Source organism: Halichoerus grypus, chromosome 7 (genome assembly GCF_964656455.1).
Source record: "Halichoerus grypus chromosome 7, mHalGry1.hap1.1, whole genome shotgun sequence".
Classification (NCBI taxonomy): domain Eukaryota; kingdom Metazoa; phylum Chordata; class Mammalia; order Carnivora; family Phocidae; genus Halichoerus; species Halichoerus grypus.
Genome location: NC_135718.1, coordinates 99,577,898 through 99,603,840, shown reverse-complemented (window position 1 = coordinate 99,603,840; position 25,943 = coordinate 99,577,898). Strand labels below are relative to the sequence as shown.

The 25,943-nt window shown below is 35.8% G+C and overlaps 1 protein-coding gene across 9 annotated transcripts in view; it reads left to right on the top strand.

The window, feature by feature from the left end:
- The first annotated feature begins 2,723 nt into the window (after positions 1-2,723).
- The window catches only part of CCDC181 (coiled-coil domain containing 181), a 41,060-nt gene continuing 17,840 nt past the window's right edge, over positions 2,724-25,943 (top strand). For 2 of the 9 annotated variants that reach the window (XM_036098013.2, XM_036098011.2), the window contains exons 1-6: positions 2,724-2,936; positions 3,210-3,269; positions 3,394-3,456; positions 8,369-8,508; positions 11,281-12,228; positions 23,371-23,517. In XM_036098013.2, the coding sequence (XP_035953906.1) occupies positions 3,411-3,456; positions 8,369-8,508; positions 11,281-12,228; positions 23,371-23,517 (1,281 nt within the window). In that variant the 5' untranslated portion in view covers positions 2,724-2,936; positions 3,210-3,269; positions 3,394-3,410. Of the gene's footprint in view, positions 3,137-3,209; positions 3,270-3,393; positions 3,457-4,425; positions 4,510-8,368; positions 8,509-11,280; positions 12,229-23,370; positions 23,518-25,943 lie in introns of all 9 variants that reach the window. The other 7 variants (XM_078077929.1, XM_078077930.1, XM_078077931.1 and 4 more) reach the window with 7 other exon arrangements.

The window sequence follows — 25,943 nt, the reverse complement described above, 5'->3', positions numbered from 1 at the left end:
TGGTTGTGGTAACTGGAATTCTGACTTCCATTTAAGTGTGATGTGTTTCTGAATTTTTACAGCTATCCACCCCATTTTATTTTTATTTATTTATTTATTTATTTATTTATTTATTTATTTATTTAATTTTTTAAGTAGGCTCTACACCTACAGTGGAGCCCAGTGTGGGACTTGAACTCACGATCCTGAGATCAAGACCTGAGCAGAAGCCCTGAACTGAGATCAAGAGTTGGACACCTAACCTACTGAGCCACCCAGATGCTTTTTTAGTTTATTTATTTTTTTTAATAATCTCTACATCCAATGTGGGGCTTGAACTCATGACCCCAAGATCAAGAGTCATATGCCCTTCTGACTGAGCCAGCTAGGCGCTCCCTATCCATCCCACTTTCTTTTAATTAAAGATTTTATTTATTTATTTAGAGAGAGAGAGTGGGGGAGGGGCAGAGGGAGAGAGAGAGAGAGAGAATCTGTAGCAGACTCTGCACTAGCACAGAGCCCGATGGAGTGCTCTATCTCACAACACTGAGATCACAACCTGAGCTGAAACCAAGAGTTGGACGCTCAACCATTCAACCACCCGAGCCACCCAGGCACCCCTCCATCCCACTTTTAAATCTCATTCAGGTACATTAACACAAGAGTTCTATAACTATCATGTTTAACATACATTTCTTTGAAATTGATATATTAACATCTGGATCTTTTGTAAAATAAAAAAAACTGACAATGTAGGAAGACTTTTAAAATAGAATTCCACACATAATTTAAAATTTTTCTTATTTGTGTTTTGGACATTTAAGGATATTTTAGAACCTACTTTCATCCTTTTGGATGTAACGTTGTAATGATAATAAGTAATATGTAAGGATAATAGGCACATTTTTTTGAGCACTTTGTATACATTAGGCACTGTGCTAAACACGCAGATTACCTCATTTAATCTTCATAATCCTAAAGGCAAATGTTACTATCTCTATTTTATAAAAGGGACTAGACTTAGAAATTAAAATCTTCTATCAGTTTAAGCACAGGAGACAGAATCTATATTCAGAATCTTGAAAACTTAAAAAATATTTTCATCTCTCTAGTTATGCTTTGCCCACTATTCCAATAATATTTTGGTGGGGCACCTTTACTGTTAGCATATTATTCATATACCATACAATTCAACCTAAGCAGTCACTCACCCATTTTTTCCCCCAATGGCAGGCCAACCCCATCACTAGGCAACCACTAATTTACCTTCTATCTCTGTAAATTTGCTTCTTCTGGACATTTCATATAAATAGAATCATATAATATGTGGTTTTTGCTTCTAGCTTCTTTCACTTAACATAATGTTTAGGTTTGCAAGGCTCATCCCTGTGGTAGTATTTACCAGTACTTCATTCCTTTTTATTGCTTAAAATATTCCATTGTATGGATATACCACATTTTATTTATGCTTTCATCATTTGATGGGCATTTGGATTGTTTCCACTTTTTGGATACTATGAACAATGGTGCTATAGACCATAACATTTGTAAAAACATTTACAAATATTTGGGAGGATCAGTGGAAAAAAATTAGTAGGAGTTCTGAAACCTAGATGTTACAGTAGCTTTTGTAGTAATTCTATACTTATTAAAGGAGATTTAACTAAAATTCCTTGAACCTTAAACACTCAATAATTTTGTATTTTATCTTTTTCAAGTGTTTGGCCTAAGATCTAAGTCCTGTAGCAGAAGAAACATTAAATCATTAGAACTATAAGTTATACATTGCAGCTAGGAAGTGCACTCAATATTGTAATCCATTTTAACCTTAAATCTTTTTATTTTTTAACTTAGTTTACTCTGCAGTTTGGAGAATACTTTAAAACTCAATTTTACATGATCCTCTTTGAAGAAAAGATGCTCTCCAATGTACCAAGTGATAAAAATTCTAATAACAAACAAAAAAATAATCTGAAAATTCTGGAGTACTGAGGAAACATTTTCATATTTCCTCCCTGTTTTTTGTCTATTTCTGGCAGGGAATAGACAATTTCTAAAATCTTATCATTTGTTACTGCAACCTAAAATCCATCTTGCCGGGTGCCTGGGTGGCTCAGTCGGTTAAGCCTCTGCCTTCTGCTCAGGTCATGATCCCAGGGGTCTCCCTGCTCAGCACGGAGTCTGCTTCTCCCTCTGCCCTTCCCCCTGCTTGTGCTCCCTCTCCCTCTCTCTCAAATAAATAAATAAAATCTTAAAAAAATACAATTCATCTTGCTTCCCCTTTATAATAAAGGCGATCTTTAAAGAGGATTTGAGAAAATCCTAGTTGACCATTTTGACACGCTTGAAAGCTGGAGCAAACATCTTTTGACCACTCTTTTGGGATTTGTTTTTTTCATTCGCGGTCGTGGGAGGGAAGCTTCGAGTGAAAAATCTGGTAACTAGTTAGTAATTTGGTACCTACTAGTCAAAATGGAAATGATTCTGATGCCAACGGCGAAGAAAATAACATACAGAAATATATATATCCAGAAACTGTTCTAAGAAATTCCTTATTTGGCGAGAGACTGCTACACGTGGGAAAACTTAAAACCAAGAAAGTGATCCTTCACCAATTCGGACTCACGCCCCCAACCTTGCCCGTGATGCAGGGCTTTCTTGTTTGTCTCCTTGGAAACCGCAGCCTGACAGGTCCTCTGCAGATTCCAGGAAGAGCGCCGGGAGGGGCAGGTGTTCTCAGGTTGTCGTCTGCGCCTGCGCTGGCCCACCGCGCCCTCGTAGGAAGAGAGGCCCGGATGGAGGACGCGGAGGCGCGCGGTTGCTATGGCAGCCGGGTTTTCTCCGCCGTAGGAGCCGGAGCTGGGGTCTCCCTCGCCTCACTGTCAGAGCTTAGAAAGAGGAAGAGAGGAGAACTCCCCCGGCCATCTCTGTGACCCCAGCCGCTGCATCTTACACAGGCAGGAGGGGATACAGAGGGAGAGAAGGGAAGGATGGTGTGGAGATACTTATGGTGGGAGAGAGGATACGGGGGTAAAACGTCTGGGACAACTGGGAGGAAAGGTGGTTAGAAGAGAGGAAGAGCCTTCCTGTTGGCGCCTGATCCTGCCGAGTACGGGTTCCACGGAACCTGCGGGGATGTCTGGCAACACCTTGCTTAGTTTGTACGAGGGAAAACCCGTCTGAGTGTAGCTTAGTCTCTCATTTGTATCATTTTCTTTCCCCTCTCAAAGTTCTCATCCCTGGGAGAAAAAAGTCACTCCTGAAATGGTAGCTTCCATGAAGAGGCTCAGGTATTCATTTAGTTGATGGTACCTGGGGACCCTGGATACAAATTAAAGTTATCACCTAATGTGTGTAACATACCATTGTCATATTTTGTGACGGAGTATGAATGTAAAAATTTTTTACTCATAGGATTTCGGTTTGGAAAAATGCAGCAAGAAGAATGGGCCAGATGGTCTCATGATGCTATTAACGGTTAGCTTTTTCTTTAGTACTTATTTTGTATTAAAACAGGTTCTCTTTGAGGTTTTTTTTTTTTTTTTTTTTTTAATTCTCTTAGATTTTAAACAAGCCTATGTTCAAAAGGCTACGAGATAAGACTGGAGTCAAGGAATTAGATTAAACTATTTTCAAATGTCTGAATCCTGAAAGAAAGTTGTCAAAAGTGTATAAATACAGACTTGGCTTAGACTCACACTAAAAGATTTGCAGTCACATACCCGCATGGGATTTAACAGACACCCAGGGGGAAGGAATTAATTTGTCTCTTACTACAGTTAACCTATTAAGAGGGTGGTTCTGATCTAAGCCACTTACATAGATTTTTACTGATGATAAACATTGAAATTTAAATGTGTGAAACTCACAGGAATAAGTGTTAGGTGATTCATTCTGTGTAAGATATATTTTTGTTCCAGCATGATGACTGTGTACCATATGGCCAGTACCCTGGGGATGATGATTAAAAGAACTGAAGGGGATTGAATATCCTGTGACGCATTTGAAAAAGGCTTAAGGGACTTGGTAGCAAGAGTTTATGATTTATGTTCTTTGTTTACTTGGCAACCAGCCATGAGGTTTTTGAAGGTACAGGAGAAGGCGGCAGTACAAATTTAATGCATCTTCATTTACTTCTCAGAGTCACTGCAGCTGAGGCTTTTCCTCTTTTTAATTATGGCATAATCGTGTGATTTAATAACACCTAATATGTTGGATTTGTAATCATTTTATTTTTATTTATTATGCTGATATTTTGGCGTTAAATTTGAGTTTTCACATGGGTGAGAGTCTTTGTAAATAATAAAGCGTAGCTAACAAAAGTCCTCAGGCAACTATTTATTTACAAATTCAGAACTATGTTTATCAAAAAAATTAAAGGAGAACACTGAAGAGTTCCATAGAAATCTTATTCTAATAATGAGTTATGTAACCTTAACATCTTAGAATTATAAATTCCAGGATCCCTGGTCTGAAAAGAAAGCTGATTATCCTAAGGCACTTGCGACTGTGAAAAACAGTATTATTTATGTAAGTATTTTGAATCACAATGAGTTTTAGTTTGTACTACCTCATCCATGGTGCCCTTACTTTTAATTAGTAGTTAGACATAACAGTTGTTGTGATTTAGCCTGTCTTGCAGCTAGGCAGTGGTAAATAAACTCACTCTGTAGTATTGATTTGGTTTCTCTAGGTTACCTCAAAGTATTATTGCTCTCAACCTTTGCTTTACAAATTTTTGAAACCTTACTTTGAGTTCTTTAAGAAAGTACATTTTGTATTCTTAGTATACAAGACATAAATATCTAGAAGGAATTATAATCCAACTAATACATTGGAAATAGTTATAATTATTCAGTTGAATAATTAGGTTGAATGATTAACATTCGTGTACATAAAACTAACTTTGTCTTGAGTGGAGGAAGGGTACCAATACCAAGCACTATTCTGAGAAAAGATGACATTTAAGTGAACCAGACAAGAATTTTTTAAGTCTTGGATTTAATTATTCAGGCACTGATCATTTGTTTTAGATTAAGCTTATCATGATACTATGCATTCCTTTTAAATTCTCTTGCTTTTCATGAGTTGGCAGTTATTTGCTAATTTGCAGCTTATAAAAAGTTTAAAATAAATCTTAAGGGTCCTCTAGCTCAGCAGTTTTGCTCTAAGGCTCTTTGTGTTGACAAGGAATGCAACACTTCTAATAGGCAGCTCACTTCATTTGAGGACAAGTTTAAAATCTAAATTCTGTTTTACTTTTATTTTTTTCATTTTATTATTATTATTTTTTAAAAGATTTTATTTATTTATTTGAGAGAGAGAGAGAGAGCACGAGTAGGATGAGGGGCAGAGGGAGAGGCAGACTCCCCACTGAACAGGGAGCCTGATGTGGGGCTTGATCCTGGGACTCCAGGATCATGACCTGAGCCGAAGGCAGACTCCCAACCAACTGAGCTACCCAGGTGCCCCATTTTATTATTTTTTAAAAAGATTTTATTTATTTATTTTAGAGAGAGAAAAAGAGAGAAAGCGTGAGCATGGGGAGGGAGGGAGGAGCAGACTCCCTGCTGAGCAGGGAGCCTATCGCGGGGCTGGATCCCAGGACCTTGAGATCATGACCTGAGCTGAAGGCAGACGCTTAACCGACTGAGCCACCCAGGCGCCAGTGTAAATTCTGTTTTAAATTGCCAAAATTTGTCCCTGGGTTTCCAGCCTTTAACAGTAGTTTTACCATTTGAAGGTATCCTCCTTTACCTAGCAGCCATTTAAATAATGTAAAGCAGGGCGCCTGGGTGGCTCAGTCTGTTAAGCATCTGCCTTTGGTTTGGGTCCTGATCTCAGGGTCCTGGGATGGAGCCCCACACTGGGCTCCCTGCTCAGCGGGAGTCTGCTTCTTCCCTCTCCCCCTCCCTCTGTGCTCTCTCTATTTCTCTCTCTGTCTCAAATAAGTAAAATCTTAAAAAAAAAATAATTTAAAGCAGTTATCTTCTCTTCTTTAGGATAATATTCCCAGGGTTTTCAGGTATTCCGCAGAGTCTGGTTCTAAGGTATTTTACTCTCATAGCCTCCCTTCTTCCCTTCTTTCTCTTTTATCCCCCATTCTCCTGGTTTGCTAGCCTCTGAATGTGTTCAAGCTTGTCTTTTGACCTTTAAATTGTAGCACAGGAAACTGGATACAGTGCTTCCCACTTTCTGTATGTCTCACCCATAGCCTTAGCTTGGAGTTTATTTACATTTTAGGTGTCCTCATCATTCTTTTAACTCATTTGAACCTTCTGTTCACTAAAACCTGTTACAATGTTTTTCATACACAGTAGTGAAAAGCCTCATCTCTTTACTTAGCTAGTGCTTGTGCAGCTAGTGGAAAGATGTTCTCCCACATGCTTTCACTATTATTTGATGGTGAACAATGGAAGGAAAATAATGTATATCTCCCTTCAGTAAAAATGGCACCAGGTTAGGTAGTCTAGCCAAAGGTTTGCGGATAGTACAGTGAAGCCAATGGCCAAAACAAAGTTTGTGGATAATTTATTAATTCAGACAAAATATCTCTCATTTTCTATCCTAAATAGTGTGTTCTTGACATCTGTACTTTCTGCCTCCAAAAAAGGTTTTAGGTAACTTATTCTTGGTGTAGGAGCAAGAGAAGGCTCCGAGGTATAGAAACAGGTATACAAATAGGGTCCCAGGTGTTTGAGACCCTGAAGATGAGATTTCTGTAGCTCTTTTGAGACTGAATCTAAAAAACTACACACATTTAGAAAGCATTGCTCTTTTGTTTTTGTTTAAGTTAATGGTGGAAAATGTGCAGATTATTGCTATATATTTCTACCTTTGGCTGCTTTTTGACAATTGGATCCACATAAACAATTTTCCCTCAACCTTTTTTTTGAACAGATAATCTGACATCAGATTGACCCCTTATCACTCCTTCAAGATTCTTCTTCAGGAACATATTATGTTCAGGCCTCTCTGGACAATTCCATGCACTTCCATGTTTGTTTGCTCTTTCTCATGTTGTTCTCTTTGTCTAAAATAACTAATAAACTCTTGTACTCAGTATTCAAAGCCCATCTCAGCTTTCCTTGGTATTTCCTACTTTAGACTGAGTTAATTGCTTTTTTATTCTTCCTCCCAATGTTCTATATATATATAGATATATATCTATATATCTATATATATATATCTTTATTCCATTTACATACATTTTTAACTTGTTTTTATCTACATTTTAAATCTATGGGTTTTGTTTATTCTTTACCATACGGGAAATACCTCAAGGGCATAGGTCTATTTTATAATCTTCATGGGAATGTATATAGGAATATTGTAGGTGTTTAACAAATGTTTGTCAAAACTGTAATATATATATATATATACACACATATATATGGTATGCTCACCCACATATACAAACACATTATAGGTACAGATTTATTTGCTTCTTTTGTTTGAAAAATTATACACAAAACAATTCTCAGAGCTAGGAACTGACCTCAACTTGTAGATAACTTTAGAATTGTTTTCTTAAAAATGACTGAATTTATACATCATTTTCACAAACACTTATTAACTTTCATCTGACATCCCTATTTATTTGTCACTGTTTCCAGATAGTTTTAGGCATCACATTTTGTTATTTTTGGTGAGAAATATATCTCATTTAGAATTGAAAACAGTTTGACTTTTGTGGAAATTATAGTTGAGAATCAACTTTACTTGTTGGAAAGCTCTCAGATCACAAATTATAATTATGCCATATAAACTACTAGAAGGATTAAAAAACTGAGGATGGGAATTGATATTCAGGTTTCCTCCATTATTTGAAAGTTTACTTTTTTAAAGACCCACATCAGTACCTGTTTTTGCTCACTGAAAGAAATCTGAAGAGGATTTTTGCTTTTATGAAGCAGTAATTGCTTCCTTGCTTTATGCCATTTTAGCTTTTAAAAGGTTTCATAGGAATGCTCTACTTTCATAGAGCAGAGGAAACCTGTATTTGTTTTTATTTGAGCATAAAAATGTGAATGAGTGTGACTTACAAGCTGAGTCATCTGCTCTGATCTGGGCAAGGCGTTTCAATGATTGGCAGGATGTGGAAAATCCTGCTCTAAGCCTCAGATAATCTTCTTATCCACCTTTTTTTAGTCTCCTTGTAAATGAGGGTTTCAGGAATGGCGGGGTGGAGATGGTGGTTAGGAGCAATACATCTAGAAAATGTCTGGCCATTGTTGGTCTCTCTTTTAGGGTATACAGATATATGTTTATTCTGAACATTCCATGTTTTGTGTTTCTGTGTGTTGATTAGCTTATCATATTAATCTCCATACTCCTTACTCCCCCTAAAGGTGACATAACATATACCTTATCTTTTTAAATCTTCTAGCATTATTCTTTAACAAACGGAAAATGGATGAAAATAAAGATATGGACTCAAAAGAAAGTGGAGAATATGAAGACGACTTTGAAAAGGACCTGGAATGGTTAATTAATGAAAAAGAAAAAAGTGGTGCCAGCATAATAGAGGTATATATAAATTGCCAACAGCATTCATAATAATATCATTAACAAAGTGCTTTGTAATTCTTGAAGAGTTTTGCATATATTATGTCATCTAAACTTCACAGAATTCCTTTGATAAAAATAGAACAAGTATGATTATTTCCACCTTAGAGATGAGAAAATTGAGGCATAAAGAGTTTATATGTTGTGTCCTAAGGTGAGGGCTAATTAGTGAGAAAACAGGGATTAAGTTAGCACTTAATAAAATTTAAATTATAATGAAAAGTTATAATTTATATAATATAAATAAATATGATTTATTGTACCAAAAATAAAAACAAGTACAGTTAATTTCTACTTTATATAAACTTGGGTAAAATGGGGTTATACTTTTAATATAAATGAAAAGGTGGTTATACTTTTAATATAATGGGGTTATACTTTTAATATAAATGAAAATAAAGCAAATTCTCAAAAGACATGGTCTTTCAGCTAATATTTGAAACCTTAAGACTGAATTAGCTCTTTAGGGGAATGAATATAGAGAAGAATGTAGAGTCAAAACAGTCATAGGACTACCTTTAGGAAAAAGTGAATTGCTAGATTTGCTCATCAGACATCTAGCAATGCTGTGCAGATTAGGAAAAAGTGGATCCATTAAATATTATCATATACTGTTTATCAGACACATAGAACGGAAATCCAGGAAAATGAACCAATTCCTGGATCACAGACAGTTTTTTTCTCTCTTTATATTTATTTATATACATGTATATGGTGTGTATGTGTATCTGTACATAATCTGTGTGCATATATATGTGTGTGTGTATATATATTAATATGTGTATATATGCTTATGTATATATGTATGAAATTAGAGTCAATATATAGGAAAGTAATGAAGAAAAGATGTAAGACTCGTATAAGAATAGGTGACTTTAGAAGGACTAAGAGCTCAGTAATTACACCAGAAGTCAGATTGAAGAAGGTTAAGGAAAAGAGTATAAGAGAAAGAAGGCAGCAAGTCTTACATCACAAATTTCTCTTAGTTCCATTTTGCTTTCTTATGCAATGGAGAGGACAAATGGGATTATATTTGAAAAAGGCAACAGAGTAAAAAGTCAAGATTTTTCTAAGATGGCCTTTAAATGGGAGTTTTATGCATCTTTAACAGAAAAATAATCAGAATGAGTACAGGCAGAGATACCCAGAGTGATAAGGTTGAACCAAAGTTTCATTACTGGAGGGGTGTGAGATCCAGAGCATAGAGTGCTAGAATTAGAGAAGTGATGATCATGATTCATTGTCTCATTTCTCAATTCATTTAGAAAATATTATAATCACCTGCCATGTATCAGAGGCTGTTCTGGGTGCTAGGGATAAAGCAGTGATCAAAACAGAGTGCTCTCATCAATCTTACCTATTCCAGTGGATGATTATAAGCATGTCTTCCTTTGAGGCTGGCAGGAAAATCGGATGACAGAGAAAGAGATAGGGTGCGGGCTGGGGGAAAATTTCATTGTAAGAAGTGGTAGTTTTATTGCAGAGGGCTTTTTATTTTTATTTATTCGACTTCTTTTGCAGTGGGTTTTAAAAAGTGAAAGTCAAAGAATAATTAGGAAACAGATACTGTCGGAATGAACCACAGAGTCAAATATGGCTTAAAAAAACCAATTTCAATGCAGAAATCTTAGTTTAATCTTACTTATTTGTTAGACATTTTAATGGGCCAGGTTTATTTGCTTATCAGACATCTAGCAATGCTGTGCAGGTTAGGAAGAGGTGGCTATCAGAAAAGAGGACCTTTGAGCAAGTAAAAGAGGAAGAGAATTTTAAGGGGTTGAAGAGAGCAGCAAGTAGTACCTCCCATAGAATTGTTTTAGGAGGAAGAGAGTTGTCTGAGAAAAAGAAAAAAATATTGCAAGGTAAAGGGTTTGTTTGGTCGGTATGTTTGTATGTGGGAGAGATGTTAGGTAGGAGGCCTTTAATTAGAAACAGCAGATGTAGCGTAGGGTTTTGTGATGCGATAATATTGGTCTATGTGGAATTGTTCATTGGTCTATGTGGAATATTGTTCATGTGGAATTACACTTTTTTTTTTAAAGATATTATTTATTTGAGAGGGAGAGAGAGAGAGAGAAAGGAGTTATGCTTTTTTAATGTAAAACCAAATTATATGATGGTGTTTAGCATAGATTATTGGGACCTCTGAGGATAGTTGAGGAAGGAAAATGTCACCCAGAGATGAAAATTAGCCTGGAATTTGGATATAGATCCTACAGAAAGTAGCAGCAATAATAATCTGAAAAGATTATAAGAACTCAAAATGATTAGAACTTGACCAAAGACTGATGTTGTAATGATTCTGGAGAGAAAGATACTTTTTTGAAGAATACAAATATTATAAGGAGAAAACATTAAAAAAATTTTTCTTCTGAAAATTTAAAGGGAGGAAAACTTTATAGAGGAAGAATGTTGAAATAATAATGTCTTATTTGTAGTTACCCTTTCATTCATTAGCATGAACATTTAAAAAAATATTAATATAGCACTTAGCAACATCACATTCAGATTTAGGGTTAAATTTTTCCCAAAGTGCTGATGTCACATGTATTTCCCTGGGGGTGCTCATAAATGTGAATTAGAATATTAAGAGCAAAGTATAAAATAAAAAACATGTACATTTTCCCATTCATAAAATATATTGCATGAATATGAAATTCATTTTGGATTATCTACATATAAATGGACAAAGAGTCTCAATTTTTACTCAAGAAAACTTCATATTTTTTTTAGATGGCTTGTGGGAATGAAGAGAATATTAACCAAGAATTAAAAGACAATGAAACAGAAATAGAATACACCAAACAACATTCTGATCCTGACAAATCTTCGAAGGATGAGCTTTCACCCAGAAGAAATGACTTCATTTCTGTACCAAGTATTCAACCTTTGGATCCCATATCAGATTCAGATAGTGAAAACTCTTTCCAGGAATCCAAAGTGGAAAGCCAGAGAGATCTGGAAGAGGAAGAGGATGAGGAAGTAAGGAGATATATTATGGAGAAAATTATACAAGCCAACAAGATTCTACAGAATCAAGAACCTGTGAATGATAAAAGGGAGCGAAAACTTAAGTTCAAAGATAAATTAGTTGATCTGGAAGTTCCTCCACTGGAAGACACTGATACTCACAAAAATTATTTTGAAAATGAAAGTAGTATGTCAGGAAAACTGTCACAGTTATGTATTTCCAATGAATTTGGACAAGAAAATGCGCTCCTGTCACTAACTGATGGAAATTGTGAAGAAAACAAGGATAGGAAAATACTAGTAGAGAAAGATGGAAAGTTTGAACTTCTGAATTTACAAGACATTGAGAGTCAGGGGTTTTTGCCCCCCATTAATGCTAATAGTACAGAAAATGAACCTCACCAGTTGTCACCCAGATCTTCCAACTCAAATGTCAATGGGGCTAAGAAAGAAGAGCCTATAGCAAAGATTCATGCTATTGCTTACTCATCAACAGAAGAGCCACGGGCTTATATCCCTCAGCCGCCACCCAACCCCAAGACTCGTCCAAGCTCTGCTGTCAGCTCAGATCGAAGTAAGGGGAATAGAAAAGCTAATCACAGGACACAGTCTGCAAATATATCTCCAGTGACCTCAACGTATAGTCTTTCCCCTCGACAGAAAGAACTGCAAAAACAGCTAGAACAAAAGAGAGAAAAGCTAAAGAGAGAGGTGAGAACATAAGGGTGCATCATATTAAAAGCAGAATATATTTTCATGTTTTAGAAATGCAGTAGGAATTAGAATGGTTCCTCAAACTATTGGATATATTTGTTTGCTTGTTTTGTTTTTCTATTGTTAGATTAAGTGGTTAAATATTAAGAATGCATATTTATGGGATAAACACCATGATTATCTTGGTCCTTTCTTGTAAGGTTCACAAAACATCGTAATGAATGACTTGTGTTAGAGGTAGAGATCTCAGGGAGGACATCATCTGGTCCTTTCATTTTTTTTTTTTTTTTTTTTAAAGATTTTATTTATTTATTTGACAGAGAGAGAGATAGCGAGAGCAGGAACACAAGCAGAGGGAGTGGGAGAGGGAGAAGCAGGCTTCCCGCCGAGCAGGGAGCCCGATGTGGGACTCGATCCCAGGACCCTGGGATCATGACCTGAGCCGAAGGCAGACGCTTAACGACTGAGCCACCCAGGCGCCCTGGTCCTTTCATTTTAAAGATGAGGCTCGGAGAAGTGACTGCTGAAAGTAGCCTTGGTGTGATAAAGTGAAAATCAGATGTCAGGTGGAAAAATGAAGGCAGAAATTTGGTCGGATTTGGGAGACAATAGGTAGATTTGAATTATAATTCTCTGATTTACGTGTGTGTGTTTTCACATATCTTCCATACCTACAATTCCTTGATTTCAGGGATTTTAGTTGTAGATTAAGAATAGAGCCTAATAACCTTAACAAAGTATTTCCAAAGTGCCGTATGGAATCCCAGATGATGATGATGATGATGAAGGTTTTGTTCTGTTGATCAAGAAGAGGCTGTGAAGTAACCAAAGCATTTATTTGAGCTTTTAGGTAAGATTGCAATCCAGGAGACACAGTGTCAACCTCAATCAAAAGTGTACTCTGAATAGTGAGCAGGGAGTGCAGGCCTATAAAGGCAAAACCCACAAGGTTACACAACTTGTTTTGAAAGAATTATGATTGGTGATGGCAGAGTTTAAACTGACTCTAATACACATTGGCTATGTAGCTAACAGGTGTTACATTATTTCAGTCCAAAGTACCAGGTGGTGGTGGTGGTGGGGGGGGTTGCAAATGACAAGCTGCAGCTGACAAAAGTCAACAGTTTATGGTAGGCTGAGAATTGAAACAGGAGACTTGAAATAGACATGCATAGGCCCTACTTCCTCAATGTTCTTTCAACTCTGTTTTGAGTGGCTCTCTTAGCAATGCTTACTTCATTTTGAATCTTCTTTCAAATTTCCCCCTCCTCATCAAGATCTTTCTAGTAAGAAAGCACCAATGACAAATTTTTATGATCATGCAATCTCATTTCATTGTCAGAGTGGTTGGCAACTGGCAACTTGCAACTTGCTCTGGCCCCATCATGTCTCCCAGAGGGCGGAGTCTCATCGTGGTTGATACTTGATATGTTCAGTAAGCATGCTAGATGAAGGTCTTACAACTACATTTGAGTAACATGGAGGTTTGAGGAAATAAGATTTAGAATTCAATTAGGTTCTCTTTTCACTCAAAGGGTAGACCTGATGAATGGCTTTGAGTCTTTGAACAAACATTATCTGAGTTCTGACAGGATTTGAAACATTGGCCATGAAAAGCATTAACAGTGTGATAATAATGAATATAGAAGAAATTAAAACAACGATAAGTAAGATAATTTGTAGCCCAGATCTTAAAATGGTCCCAATTCTGGTCAGGAGCCAGCTAAAAATATCTGAGAATCTGAAATCTAACCAAAGGTTTTAGAGGATGGGATTAGAGATTTAGCAAGCTTGAAAATCTTAGCAGTTTCCAGTTCTACCTGATGGGAAGTACTTATCCATGTACAGCAAGAAGTATTAGTGATGGCATAGACTCCACCTAGGGTCACAGGTAAATAACCTAATGCTATGCTATTATGGAGGACAACATGAGATAAGGTATCCAAAGACTTCCCCTGGCTCTAATGGCTAGGGAGTGGACCTGGCAATTCTGCTGATGATCCAAGAAAGATTTCTGATCATGTACTCATTCTAAGCAGTACCTATTCCAAACCACCAACTGAAGATCCTCCCAAATGGGGCCCCTTCCCTAAGGTTTATCTCTCTTGGGAGACCACAGCCTTGAGAATGCCCACAACTATTATCTTTATATTCAGAGGGGTCTGGATGGGTCTGGATGATCATCATCTTTCAGTTCTTTTCGTGGACAGACTTCTTTTAGTTCTATGCTTAGTTCCTATATGGTCTCCTTTAGTAATCAATTTAAGGACAGAAAAAGGGGAAGTTAGACATCCCAGGAGGCACTGTCCTGCCATTCTCCAGCTGTCTAGGTAGTCAAATGCCCAAGATTCTTCCCTGTAAATGCAGGCAAAAATGTATCTTGTAGGAGTGCAAAGTGTCTCTGCTTAGATCTGTTTATTTATGGACTAATTTTTTAGTATAGAGGGTATGTAGGAGAAAACCAGGGATCTGTTTTATTTGAGCAGACAGAAAGAGGGTGGCTGTGTATTTCGATGTTAGCTGAAAGAATCTTTTGCAAGGGTGGTCCTGCAGCTACAAGTGCCTATTGGAGAACATTTGTTATTTGTGCCTTGGCATTTCTGCAAGAGCCAAATATAGAAGGAATATAGCTCTTGATAAATTGTTGGACCATTAGAAATATTTTTCCCTAGCATTTTGGGTGGTTGAAGTGTGAAGCAAAGGGGATTTCCTTTTCTGGGAGGCAAAACTATTTTAACTTGATAGGTGAGATCAGAGGGGGCAGTCTGGTTTATAGTGAAATTAGGGAGAAGGGTGAAATTATAAATGAGATGACCAAGAGTCTCCTGATCATCCATAGTGGGCTGAGAAAGACATACTCAACAGCCAGAAAGATTACCAGATAGAACTTGCTATGGCTTGGGTTATTTGAATTATGGCACTTGTCTACCACTTAGTTCCTCTAATTTGGGTAGTAATAAGCAGGATCAGAAGGTATTTAATGTTTTAAAAACAATCAAATTCAAGTATTCAAAATCCTACAAGTAGGAATAACAAGAGTGCTAAAATGCCTACTAGAAGAAGAATTATTCCAAATATTTCATGAACGTTAAGCATTAGTAGGAGTCTTTTGTGAGGTTATACAAGCTTGGTCATGACTCAGGAAAGCTGTCTGTCTACTTCAGGTACCATGTGCTTCTTGTCCAGATTGTTGATTTTGAGTGGGTCTGGATATTTTTAGTTTGAGATCTTCAGTGGGGATGTCCATGAGGTGAAGATGCCTTTTTTTTTTTAAATGAGAAATGTTGATCTACGGGTCAATGCCTTTAAATTTAGCAGCACAGGGGTTAGTTAACAATACCTGAGATGGTCCTTTCCAGTGAGGTTGGAGGGCATCCTTGTGAAGGTGACATTTCCAGTAAACAAATCTCCAGGTGGGAGATTATGATGTTGAAGATCTTTGTCTCCTATGAGTGTGTTAGGGAAAGATTGCTCTATGAGGTTGGTATTATTTCCAAGGACCTTGATAAGATCTTTGCAATAGATTAGGAAATTTCCTTTCAGTAGGGTAGGCTCATACATCCCTTGGTCCATCCTCATAGGTGTTCTGGTAATGATTTCAAAGGGAGACAATTAGTGTTTACCATATGGAGTGGATCTTAGGTTAAATAATACCAAGGGAAGGGCTTTAGACCAAAGCAGACTGAAAGATTCAATAAGTTTTGTCAATTGGGTCTTTATTCCATTTGTGTTTGTCCTACAGTGCCAGAGTATTGAAATGTTGTAATATTGGCCAGATTGGCAAATGGCCTGTAATATTTGTCCTGTGAAATGGCTCCCTCAGTCATTGTGAAGTTCTGAGGGTATTCCCCAGTTTGGAGTTATTTTCTCCAGTGATATTTACCATAGAGCTGAGGCCATAGCGCTATGACTAGGAAAGGCTTCTACACAGTGAGAAAACATACAAACCATTACAAAGCATAGTTGCATTCTTGAGATGGTGGCAGCTGGACAAAATCCAACTGCCATATTTCAAAGGACCCAGAGGGTAAGGGAAGATGTCCCTGTCATCAGAAGGTAAGGGTAACAGAGTAGCAGAGCTTAGAGAATGATAGTATGCAATAATGACATTTGGGGGAGACAGCAAGAGGGTTTCATAAAAGGTTAATATACTGGAAGACAGATGCCGAGTGTGATGAGTATGATAGTGGAGTTTGCAATGGGAGTTGCTTATTTTTGTGACATACGTTTTAAAATGGTGACTGATAACATTATATCAGGAAATACCCAGATTTCTAGGGATTTCACACAATTTTTGGAACAATGTATACCTATACAGATGTTATAGGAAGAAAGTATAGTATTATTTATTATTTGACAATGCTTCCCATGTGATTTAACATATCAAATAAGCCTAATAGGTCCTATGGAATTTTCCAGATCAAAAAGACCTCATTTAGAAGTTGATTTTGGGGAATTTGTAAAAAATACCAAAAGGTTTGGACACTTAACCCAATAGGATCACAGAAAATTATAAAACAATACTTAATTATCCATTTAACCAAAAGAATCTTCAGGGACAAATACAGAAGATTACACATAGCTACAAAAGCCTTAACTGTTCTTCTTAGAGAAGATTCAGCTTTCCCAAGTAATCAAAGATGTGATAAAGACAAAACAGAATCTGTTTCCTAGGCAGATTACATTAGAAGTAAAGAAACTTTGTGTACAATCTGTTATGAAGAAAAGGCCAACAATTTGAGAAAATTTTGTCCTTTTAACAGAGAAAACCAAAATTTTGAACTAGTGTACTTTTGATATTGAAACAGAACTTTAAATAAATTCATTTTAATCTTGGCCAGCTTGATTACACATAAAATTCCTTTTCCAAGATTTATTTCCTATAAACCTTTCCTATAAACCTCTGTGTCTATTTTAGTTTGTCTTGTTATTCTTTCTCTTTCTGAAATAACCAGCTTTAGGACAAAATCACTTTGATTTCCCTCAACAAAATGCATTTCCATTTCCCATACCTTCTTTTACCAAAAACACACGCCCTACTTTCCTTGCCTGCTTTTCATATACAGTCTTTTTCTTCCTTGTTGAATTTTAGTAGTTTTATTTTCACAAATACTAATTAGAATTTTTAACCCTTAGAATTCTTAATTCCTAGTAAAACCTAAGAAATAAACAATTGTGGACTGGAAAATTATGTTTCATCATTTCATAATTTCTAGAAGTATATCACCCTCATAGTAATTTTATTTTTTGGCATAAATTTGTTTATTAAATAGACCTAAATATTATATATTTTTGGTCTCTCTGTAAAAAATTTAAAAGCCAAAACTAAATAAACTTAGGTTTAGCAATCAATATCTCAGTATGTTATATTATTTGGAAATGATCTAGATGGGCAGTGAACATCTGTTATCTAGTTTAACTTAGCATAAAGTTTGATCTCATTTACATTTATTTAAATTGCTTGCTTTTAGCAATTATACTTGGATTAGAACATTAAACAGCTAATCATCATCTTAAATTGTTTCTTTTATTGACAGGTTTTGAAAGAGATAGCCTGAGATGTTATGATTAAGTAAACTCAGGTAGAAAAAGTTGTGTATCTCCATTATATCTAATGCTGATAACTCTGAAGACATTCCTGTTTTTATTAAGCTAGCAAACTTAAACTAGCATTTTATTTTTTATTTTTTTACTCAAGTTTTTGTTTTGTTTTGAGAGGGAGAGAGAGAGTGCACACACGCATGAGCAGGGGGAGGGGCAAAGGGAGAGGGAAACAGAATCTTAAGCAGGCTCCATGCTCTGGGGCTTGATCTCATGACGTTGAGATCATGACCTGAGCCAAATTCAAGGGTTGGACACTCAACCGACTGAGCCACCCAGGTTCCCCTTTTTACTAAAGTTTTTTTTTTTTTTTTAAGATTTATTTATTAGAGAGAGAGAGAATGGGGGGGCAGAGGGAGAGGTAGAGAGAGAATCCTCAAACAGACCCTACGCTGAGCACAGAGCCCACTGTGGGGCTCCATCCCAGACCCCGAGGTCACGACCTGAGCCGAAACCAAGAGCCCAATGCTTAACTGACTGTACCACCCAGGCACCCTTACTAAGGTTTTTATTCAAATTCCAGTTAGTTAACCTATAGTATAATATTAGTTTCAGGTGTACAATATATTGATTTAACACTTTCATACAACATCCAGTGGTCATCACAAGTTCATTCCTTAATCCCTATCACCTATTTAACCCATCCCTCCATCCACCTCCTCTCTGGTAACCATCAATTTGTTCTCTACTAAACTAGCATTTATTTATCAAAGGCTATCTCAGATCATGTGAACTTGAAAAACACTTGGGTTAGTGTTTTTGTATTTCTGGGAATTTTTGGAATACTTAATATTTGTAAGCACTTCATTGTCTTTAAGCCAATTAAATAGAGCTCTTTTATAAATTAACTTTGGCAATGCCATCAGAGAGAAAATATCATATTACTGTAACATATAGATAGATATAGACAGAAACCTTATAGTGTCATTTTAAAATTCATGCCATGATTCAGGTACAAAACTCAAAAGAATAGCTGGATCCAAATTGTGTTCCGGCAGATGGACTAAGTTAAGGTTAACTGCTAAGATGACCAGAGTCTTTTACTAAGGATTTTTATTTGTGTGCTGTGAAGATCCTTTTAGAGCTCTCCCCAGAATTCTGGCAAGAAGATTGGAATGAGGAAATGGAGGAGGGTACAGAGGAAGTGAAGATGGTGCAGAGGGAAAGAGGAAGATGTCTCCAAAGGCAGGACCTTGGTGCAGGACGTCTGTTGCATGCCCAGAGACAAAGAAGGAAGAGGAAGGGAACAGATGAGGCAGAGGATGGGTCTTTTGAAAATTGTTTGTTTGCTTCAGTTAATTTAGAAATGGTATTTTGTAAAGAGGAGATTTTTAGAATCCTGCATATGTTCAAAAGCTCCCAGGTACCAACTGAAATAGACATCCCATTTGATTGTCTTTATAACCCTTTTCCAGTTGTGCCTGCAGGTAAACTAATTTTAGGATATCCAAAGTGCGCATTTTGGCCAAAGAAGTTTTAATCATCTTGGGTAATTTGATCCAATGGGGCAAAAATTCACAGCAAGAAGGGCTATATTCCTTAACATAAATACTGCGGGAGTTACAGTAGGGGACTGGTTATTAGAAGCTCCTTAGCAGAATTATTTCCCAGAATTGAGTACTTACCAAGAACCTGAAACCCAAATATTCCATTCAAAATGAGTGAAGATAGAATCCTCCCCTCAAAAATGCGTGAGGACAGGGGCGCCTGGGTGGCTTAGTTGGTTAAGCGGCTGTCTTCAGCTCAGGTCATGATCCCAGGGTCCTGGGATCGAGCCCCACATCGGGCTCCCTGCTCGGTGGAGAGCCTTCTTCTTCCTCTCCCTCTGCCTGCCTCTCTGCCTACTTGTACTCTCTCTCTATCTCTCTGTCAAATAAATAAATAAAATCTTAAAAAAAAAAAAAATGCGTGAGGACAGAAGCCAGCAACAGAGGATACCCAAATAAAGGCCTGAACCTTGACCAAGGTGGAGGTTCAGGACCAAGAGGATTTATGATTGTGACTTGAAGCTACCAAGGCTATGTCAGACTGCAATGGACTCTTGGTACCTTACTCAAATCTGTGGCAGCACTAGAGACAGAATTTAGGCACTTTGGATCCTACCAACTATGCCAAGTAATGTTGATCAAGAAGAGGCTGTGAAACTAACAGAGCATTTATTTGGAGTCTTAGGGATTGCAACCCGGGAAACAGAGTCAACCAAAATGAAAAGTGTTTTGACTTGTCAGCAGGGAGTGCAGGCGTATAAAGACAAAAACCACAAAAACTTGTTCTGAAAGATAGTTTACATTGACTATCTAATACACAATTGGCTATTTAGCTAATAGATAGTTATATTATCTCTATTTCAGTCCAAAGTAGAAGGAGGGAGTTTGGGATGCAATTGACAAGGGTCAAAAGTTCCTTTTGTTCTGAGAATTGAACAGGAAGAGACCTGCATTGGTCCTACTTCCTCAGTGTCCTTTCAACTCTGAGTGATTTTCTTAGCAATGCTTACTTCATTTTGAATCTTTTTTCATAGCCCTTAAATAAAATTCTATTTTATTAATGAAAATTCCAGGTACTAAATATGCTGGTGAATTTTCTCTAACTTACTTAAATCAGTGCCCCAATTCTCTTTTTTTACTGGATACCTAAATGGTATTAAGCTGGACCACAAAATGACTGTAAATGCCAAACCTTAGTAGAATCACAGGTAAATAGAATCTTACAATTAGAAGAATCCTTAAAGATCCTTTTACAGATAAGGCAACTATAGTTTACAAGTTTAATTAATTTTACCAAAATCACTCAACCTGTTTATAGCAAAGTTGGAGTCAAAATCTGTGTTCTTCGCATCTATTGAGAAATGGTATAGGAATCTATAGGGATTATCAGGGAAATTTCTGGCATTTAAATAAGGAACCCATATTACCAGAAAAAGGTGAAAAAGTTAGTAGGAGTGTGTAACCTATAGAACACTCAGACAGGAATCTGAGAAAATGCACACTGAAAGTTTAGCTTACTTGATCACTACTATCTGAACTGTAACAGGCAGATTCAGGTTACTTGGTTTAGGTATATAACAATACTTAAAGGGATCTGTTAATGCAGAACTTTGTGACAATTCAAAATAATATTTGAGAATGACTGAACTATATAATGTTGCTATAAACCCATATACATGTATAAGTGTATTTGTATATTTCTATAAATGTTAAATAAGAGGCTTTATATAATTTCATTGTCTTTTCACTAATGAACTAAGTAATCTTTAACTGCTGTGACTCATAAATAGTTTTGTTTTTATTTTGATCCTCTTTTCTGGGTGTTCCTTACTTTTGGTGCTGGGATACACTTTTCTCATATCAGGATCCTCAGAAATAAATTTGCCTTTGCTTATGTACTTGTTCAAGGCATGGTTTTTATTTATATACTTGCTCAAGACTGTGTGTAAAATGCTAAGGCTTTTAAATATTTTTTAGTTGGTTTCAGGGGAAGGCTTTCCTTGTTTATGCCCAACCAAATATTTGCTGGGTTGGGCTGCTGTACTCTATCTATTCTAAGGCATCATTTCATTGTTCCCTTTGGTAACTGCATTATCTGTACTTTGGCTGATATCTTCTGTGTAATATGTTTAATGTTCCTCAAAAAGATAATCATCATACCGTGCTGTCTATATTTATACAAGGTATTGTCAACTGAGAAAAGAGGCAGAACTGAAATAAAACGAGCATTTATTTGAGTTCTCAGAAATGCCATTTGGGGAGCAACGATTTGGTGCATTTTGGGGCACACAGTAACTCAAATTGTGTCCACTAGGGGACAAAAAGTCAAGAGTTTTTAAAGGCAAAAAGGGATGCTTGTATGCTTTATTTACAAAGAATTCTGTTTGGTGTTGACAGCAGAAAACTAATCTTGGCTACACATAATTGGTTGCTAAGGCTATCACTAAGAAACAGTCTGTTACGGTAGCAGGTTGCAGGTACTAGTAGAATCCTTGTTATATTGGTAGTTTGGCTCAGTTCAAAATTTCGTGATTACAACCAGTGAGGACTTGCAATAAGGCCCACATCCTAACGGCCACTGGCTCCATTTTAAAATACCATGACATAAGTAAATCGATTTTATTTCACTTTTCACAGTGTCCAAGTTCCTTTTTATAAAAAGAAACTTACAAATAAATGTAAAATTTAACCTTTGACAAATTCACATTTTATATAAGCTTTTTTAGGGCTTAGAAAATAGTATATTGGTATTTTTATAGAAATCCTCATTTTTTATTCACATATGTGAATTCACATTTTTAAAAGGAGATTATCACCAGGATTCTGTCACAAAATTATATATACTTTTACAGTATATAGGTATTTTAAAAGACATCCTGTGCTGTTAATTGGATAGAATTTTTCCATTCCTTCTTACATTTTGTTCAATTAGAAGGAATTAGAAAGACTTGATATGTTGTCAAAAATGTAAGGAAAGAACTCTGAATTCCATCATTTAAAGAAAGTTGGATTGTGTAATTCACTTCATTTAAGTGATAAAATTTTGGTATTGGAAGAGACTTAAGAGCTCATTAATATCACTCCATTTTGTAGATGAGAATACTGAGTTAGGTGGTTTGCCCAAATTGACATAGTATGATGGCAGTATGATTGTCACTCAGATCTCCTCACTTTTAACTTAGTACGATTTCCACTATGACATGCTGCTTTGCTCCTAGTAACTATTTTATAGCTCTATACAACTGATTTAAGTACGTCTCTTCAAGAAACTCCCTTTTATAACATTAGTTGAATAATTCATATAAAAATTCATTTTGTTCTATAGTTAGCTGTATAAATATTTTTCTGATAGCAAAAAATGTTATTTTGTGAATATACACTAGTTGAAAAATATTTTTAAACATTATAATAAAAAAAATCAAACACATATAAAGGTTCAGTTAATCCCTATGTCCCCATCATCCAGATTTGAAAGTCATTGAGATTTTGGCATATATGCTTCATCTCCTCTGGTTCTTGACTGATGTATTTTTAAAGTGAGTCCTAGGCAGCACATCATTGCTCACTTGTACGGTTTAATATATATTTCTAAATGATTATAGCATTTTCTTTCATAACCACAATGCCATTTATCACAATTAACAAATTTAACAATAACATAAAAATGTTTCAAACATTTATGGAAGCAAATGGTGCTTCTAGAGCGTGGTGGCTTTTTTTTTTCACTCTTGCATAGCTGCAATTTAAGGGAGTTAATTCCAAAAGTAAATTAGGAAGTGAAGGAGAGATTCAAGGAATTCCTGAACAGCATGCATGTATTGTACACCTATGTAGTTGTAGAATTTATCCCTACAGTTTATCTGATACATCTTCATTTTATTCCTAAGCAAATTAGAGTCTCTATTTTTTAAGAGAAGCCCAAGTTTTAGGTGGAAAGTTTTAGGAGCAGAGAATGCTGATTTCAGATCTCAGAATATATCTCTTTATTCTGATAACTCATATACAATCTTTTTCACCTTTCATGAATGTCTTTTGATATTCTTTCCACCAGGAAGAACAACGAAAAATAGAAGAAGAGAAAGAAAAGAAAAAAGAGAATGACATGGTATTTAAAGCATGGTTGCAAAAGAAAAGAGAGCAGGTCCTAGAAATGAGGAGAATTCAGCGAGCAAAGCAAATCGAAGACATGAATAGTAGAGTAAGTGAAACTTCTCTATGAAAAATAAGTATACAGATATGAAAGCTGAATTTATTTACAAAAGTGAATGTGAATATCAGAATAAGAAACTATAGAAAAAGTAGAAAAAGTGGTCCAAGAATGACCCTTGCAAAAGATGCACCATAGAGATGACTTTACATTTAAATTCTAAGAAGCCTCATGAAAATCAAATGATTACTATTGTATTCAAACTTTTGTAGCACAGAAAATGGAAAACTATCAATATGTTTTTTTAGGATAGTATAACTTTGATACTCAAAATAGGACAAAGATAGCACACACACATGCACACACACCCTACATGCACAAACCCTACAGAATGGTCTTACTTAAGAACAGACATATAGACAGATGGAGAAAAGATAAATACCATATGGTCTCACTCATATGTAGAATCTGAAAAAACAAAACAAATGAATAAACAAAAAGGAAAATCAGACCTATAAATACAGAGAACAAAGTGATGGTTGCCAGAAGGGCAGGGGAGTAGGGGGATGGGCAAAATGGGTGAAAGGGAGTGGGAGGTACATGGTTCCTGTTATGGAATGAATAAATCATGGGAATAAAAGGCATAGCATAGGGAATATATTCAATGGTATTATAATAGCGTTGTATGGTGATAGATGGTAGCTACACTTGTGGTGAGCTTAGAGATGGTAAATCACTGTTATACACCTGAAACTAATGTAACATTATTGTAAGTCAACTATACTCAAAAAAATTTTTTAAAAAAAGGAATAGATATATGTAAATCTTACATGAAAGCTAACAAATTAAAGATATCAATTATTTAATTTTTAAAAATGTGAAACAGAAAACCAAGGAGAAAGCAAAAAAGTAATCCATATCCCTACTATCTTTTCTAAAAAGCATATAAAGAAAAAATTGAAAATTTAATTCTATGCCCTATCCAGGCTCATCTTCCAGTGATAACCACTTTTTGCAGTGTATTGCAAGTCTTCCAAGTCTTATTTATATTTACAATTTTACATGTAAAAAATGCACTTTGCTCTTTTTTCCCACTTAATTCATCATGGATATATTTTACAACATTACATTTAGATATTTCTTTTCAAATAGCTGCATAGTATGAGGTGCCTGTGCAGTTCAGTCGGTTAAGTGTCTGACTCTTGATTTTGGACATGGTCTCAAGGGTCATGATCTCAGGGTTGTGAGACTGAGCCTCGCATCAGGCTCCTCACTCAGTGGGAGATTCTCTGTCTCCCTCTCCCTCTGCTCCCCCCACCCTGCTATCATGCTCTTTCTCTCTCAGTAAATAAATAAACAAATAAACAAATAAAATCTTTCAAAAACCCCAAATAACTGCATAGTATTCTGTTCAGAGATACCTTAATTTATTAAATCCTCAATTGTGGATATTTAGATTGGTTCCAATATTGTTCTATTCATTAACAGTGCTGTAGTGAACATATTCATTCTGTAGGAGAGTTTCTTAAGAGTGGAATTTATGACTTATTGGATGTCCAGGGTGAAATTTTTGGTTAAATGTGCAAAAATTAACCTCCCAAAAGTTGTGTCTATTTACAGTCCCTTCAACAGTATGTAAGAGTGAATATTTACCACATCCCGACTAACACTGTATGTGATTTATCTTCTTAATTTTTCTTCAGATTAATAATATACATGAGTACCTATGAACATGTGTATATTCTGTGAATTTCCTGTTTGTAGTCTTCTTTTTTCTCAGTTTTATTTTTCTTCTTGCATTGCATATTAGAGATTATAATCCTTTGTTATTATATCTGTCATAAATACATTTTCCTAGACTGACAGTATGATATATTTTTTTACATTGTTTACTATGCCATTTGTAGAATTTTTTAGGTTTTAAAGTCTTGGGACAGGCAGTACCTTTTGAGGCAAGACACAAAAGCCATAAACTAAAAGAGAAAATGTTGAGAAATTTGAGTGCAACTGTGTAGTCAAATAACAGTATACTATAACCAAGTAGGGCATATTTTAGGAAGGAAATTATGAATAAATAAAAACAAACCCATTAATATAATCCATCACATCAATAGGTAGATAAAAAGAGAATATATGGTTATCTTGAAAGATAGAGAATAGGTATTTTATTTTTACTATAATTTATTTTTTTAATTCCTAATAAAATATAAAAAACAGTATAATACTATCTTAGGAAATACTGTAGGTATACCCATTAAAGTTAGAAACAAGTAAGTCTCCCCTCTATATTAAATAACTTCATTCTGAGAGTTCTAACCAATTTATTAAGGTGAAAAGGAAACAAGGTATAAGTATTAACAGAGTGGATATTTACATTATAAACATAAAAAATTTATAGTTTTCCTATAGCAAAAACCTCATAGAAAAATATAAAAGGAGAAGGAATATAGGAATATATAAAATACTTTGAACTAAAC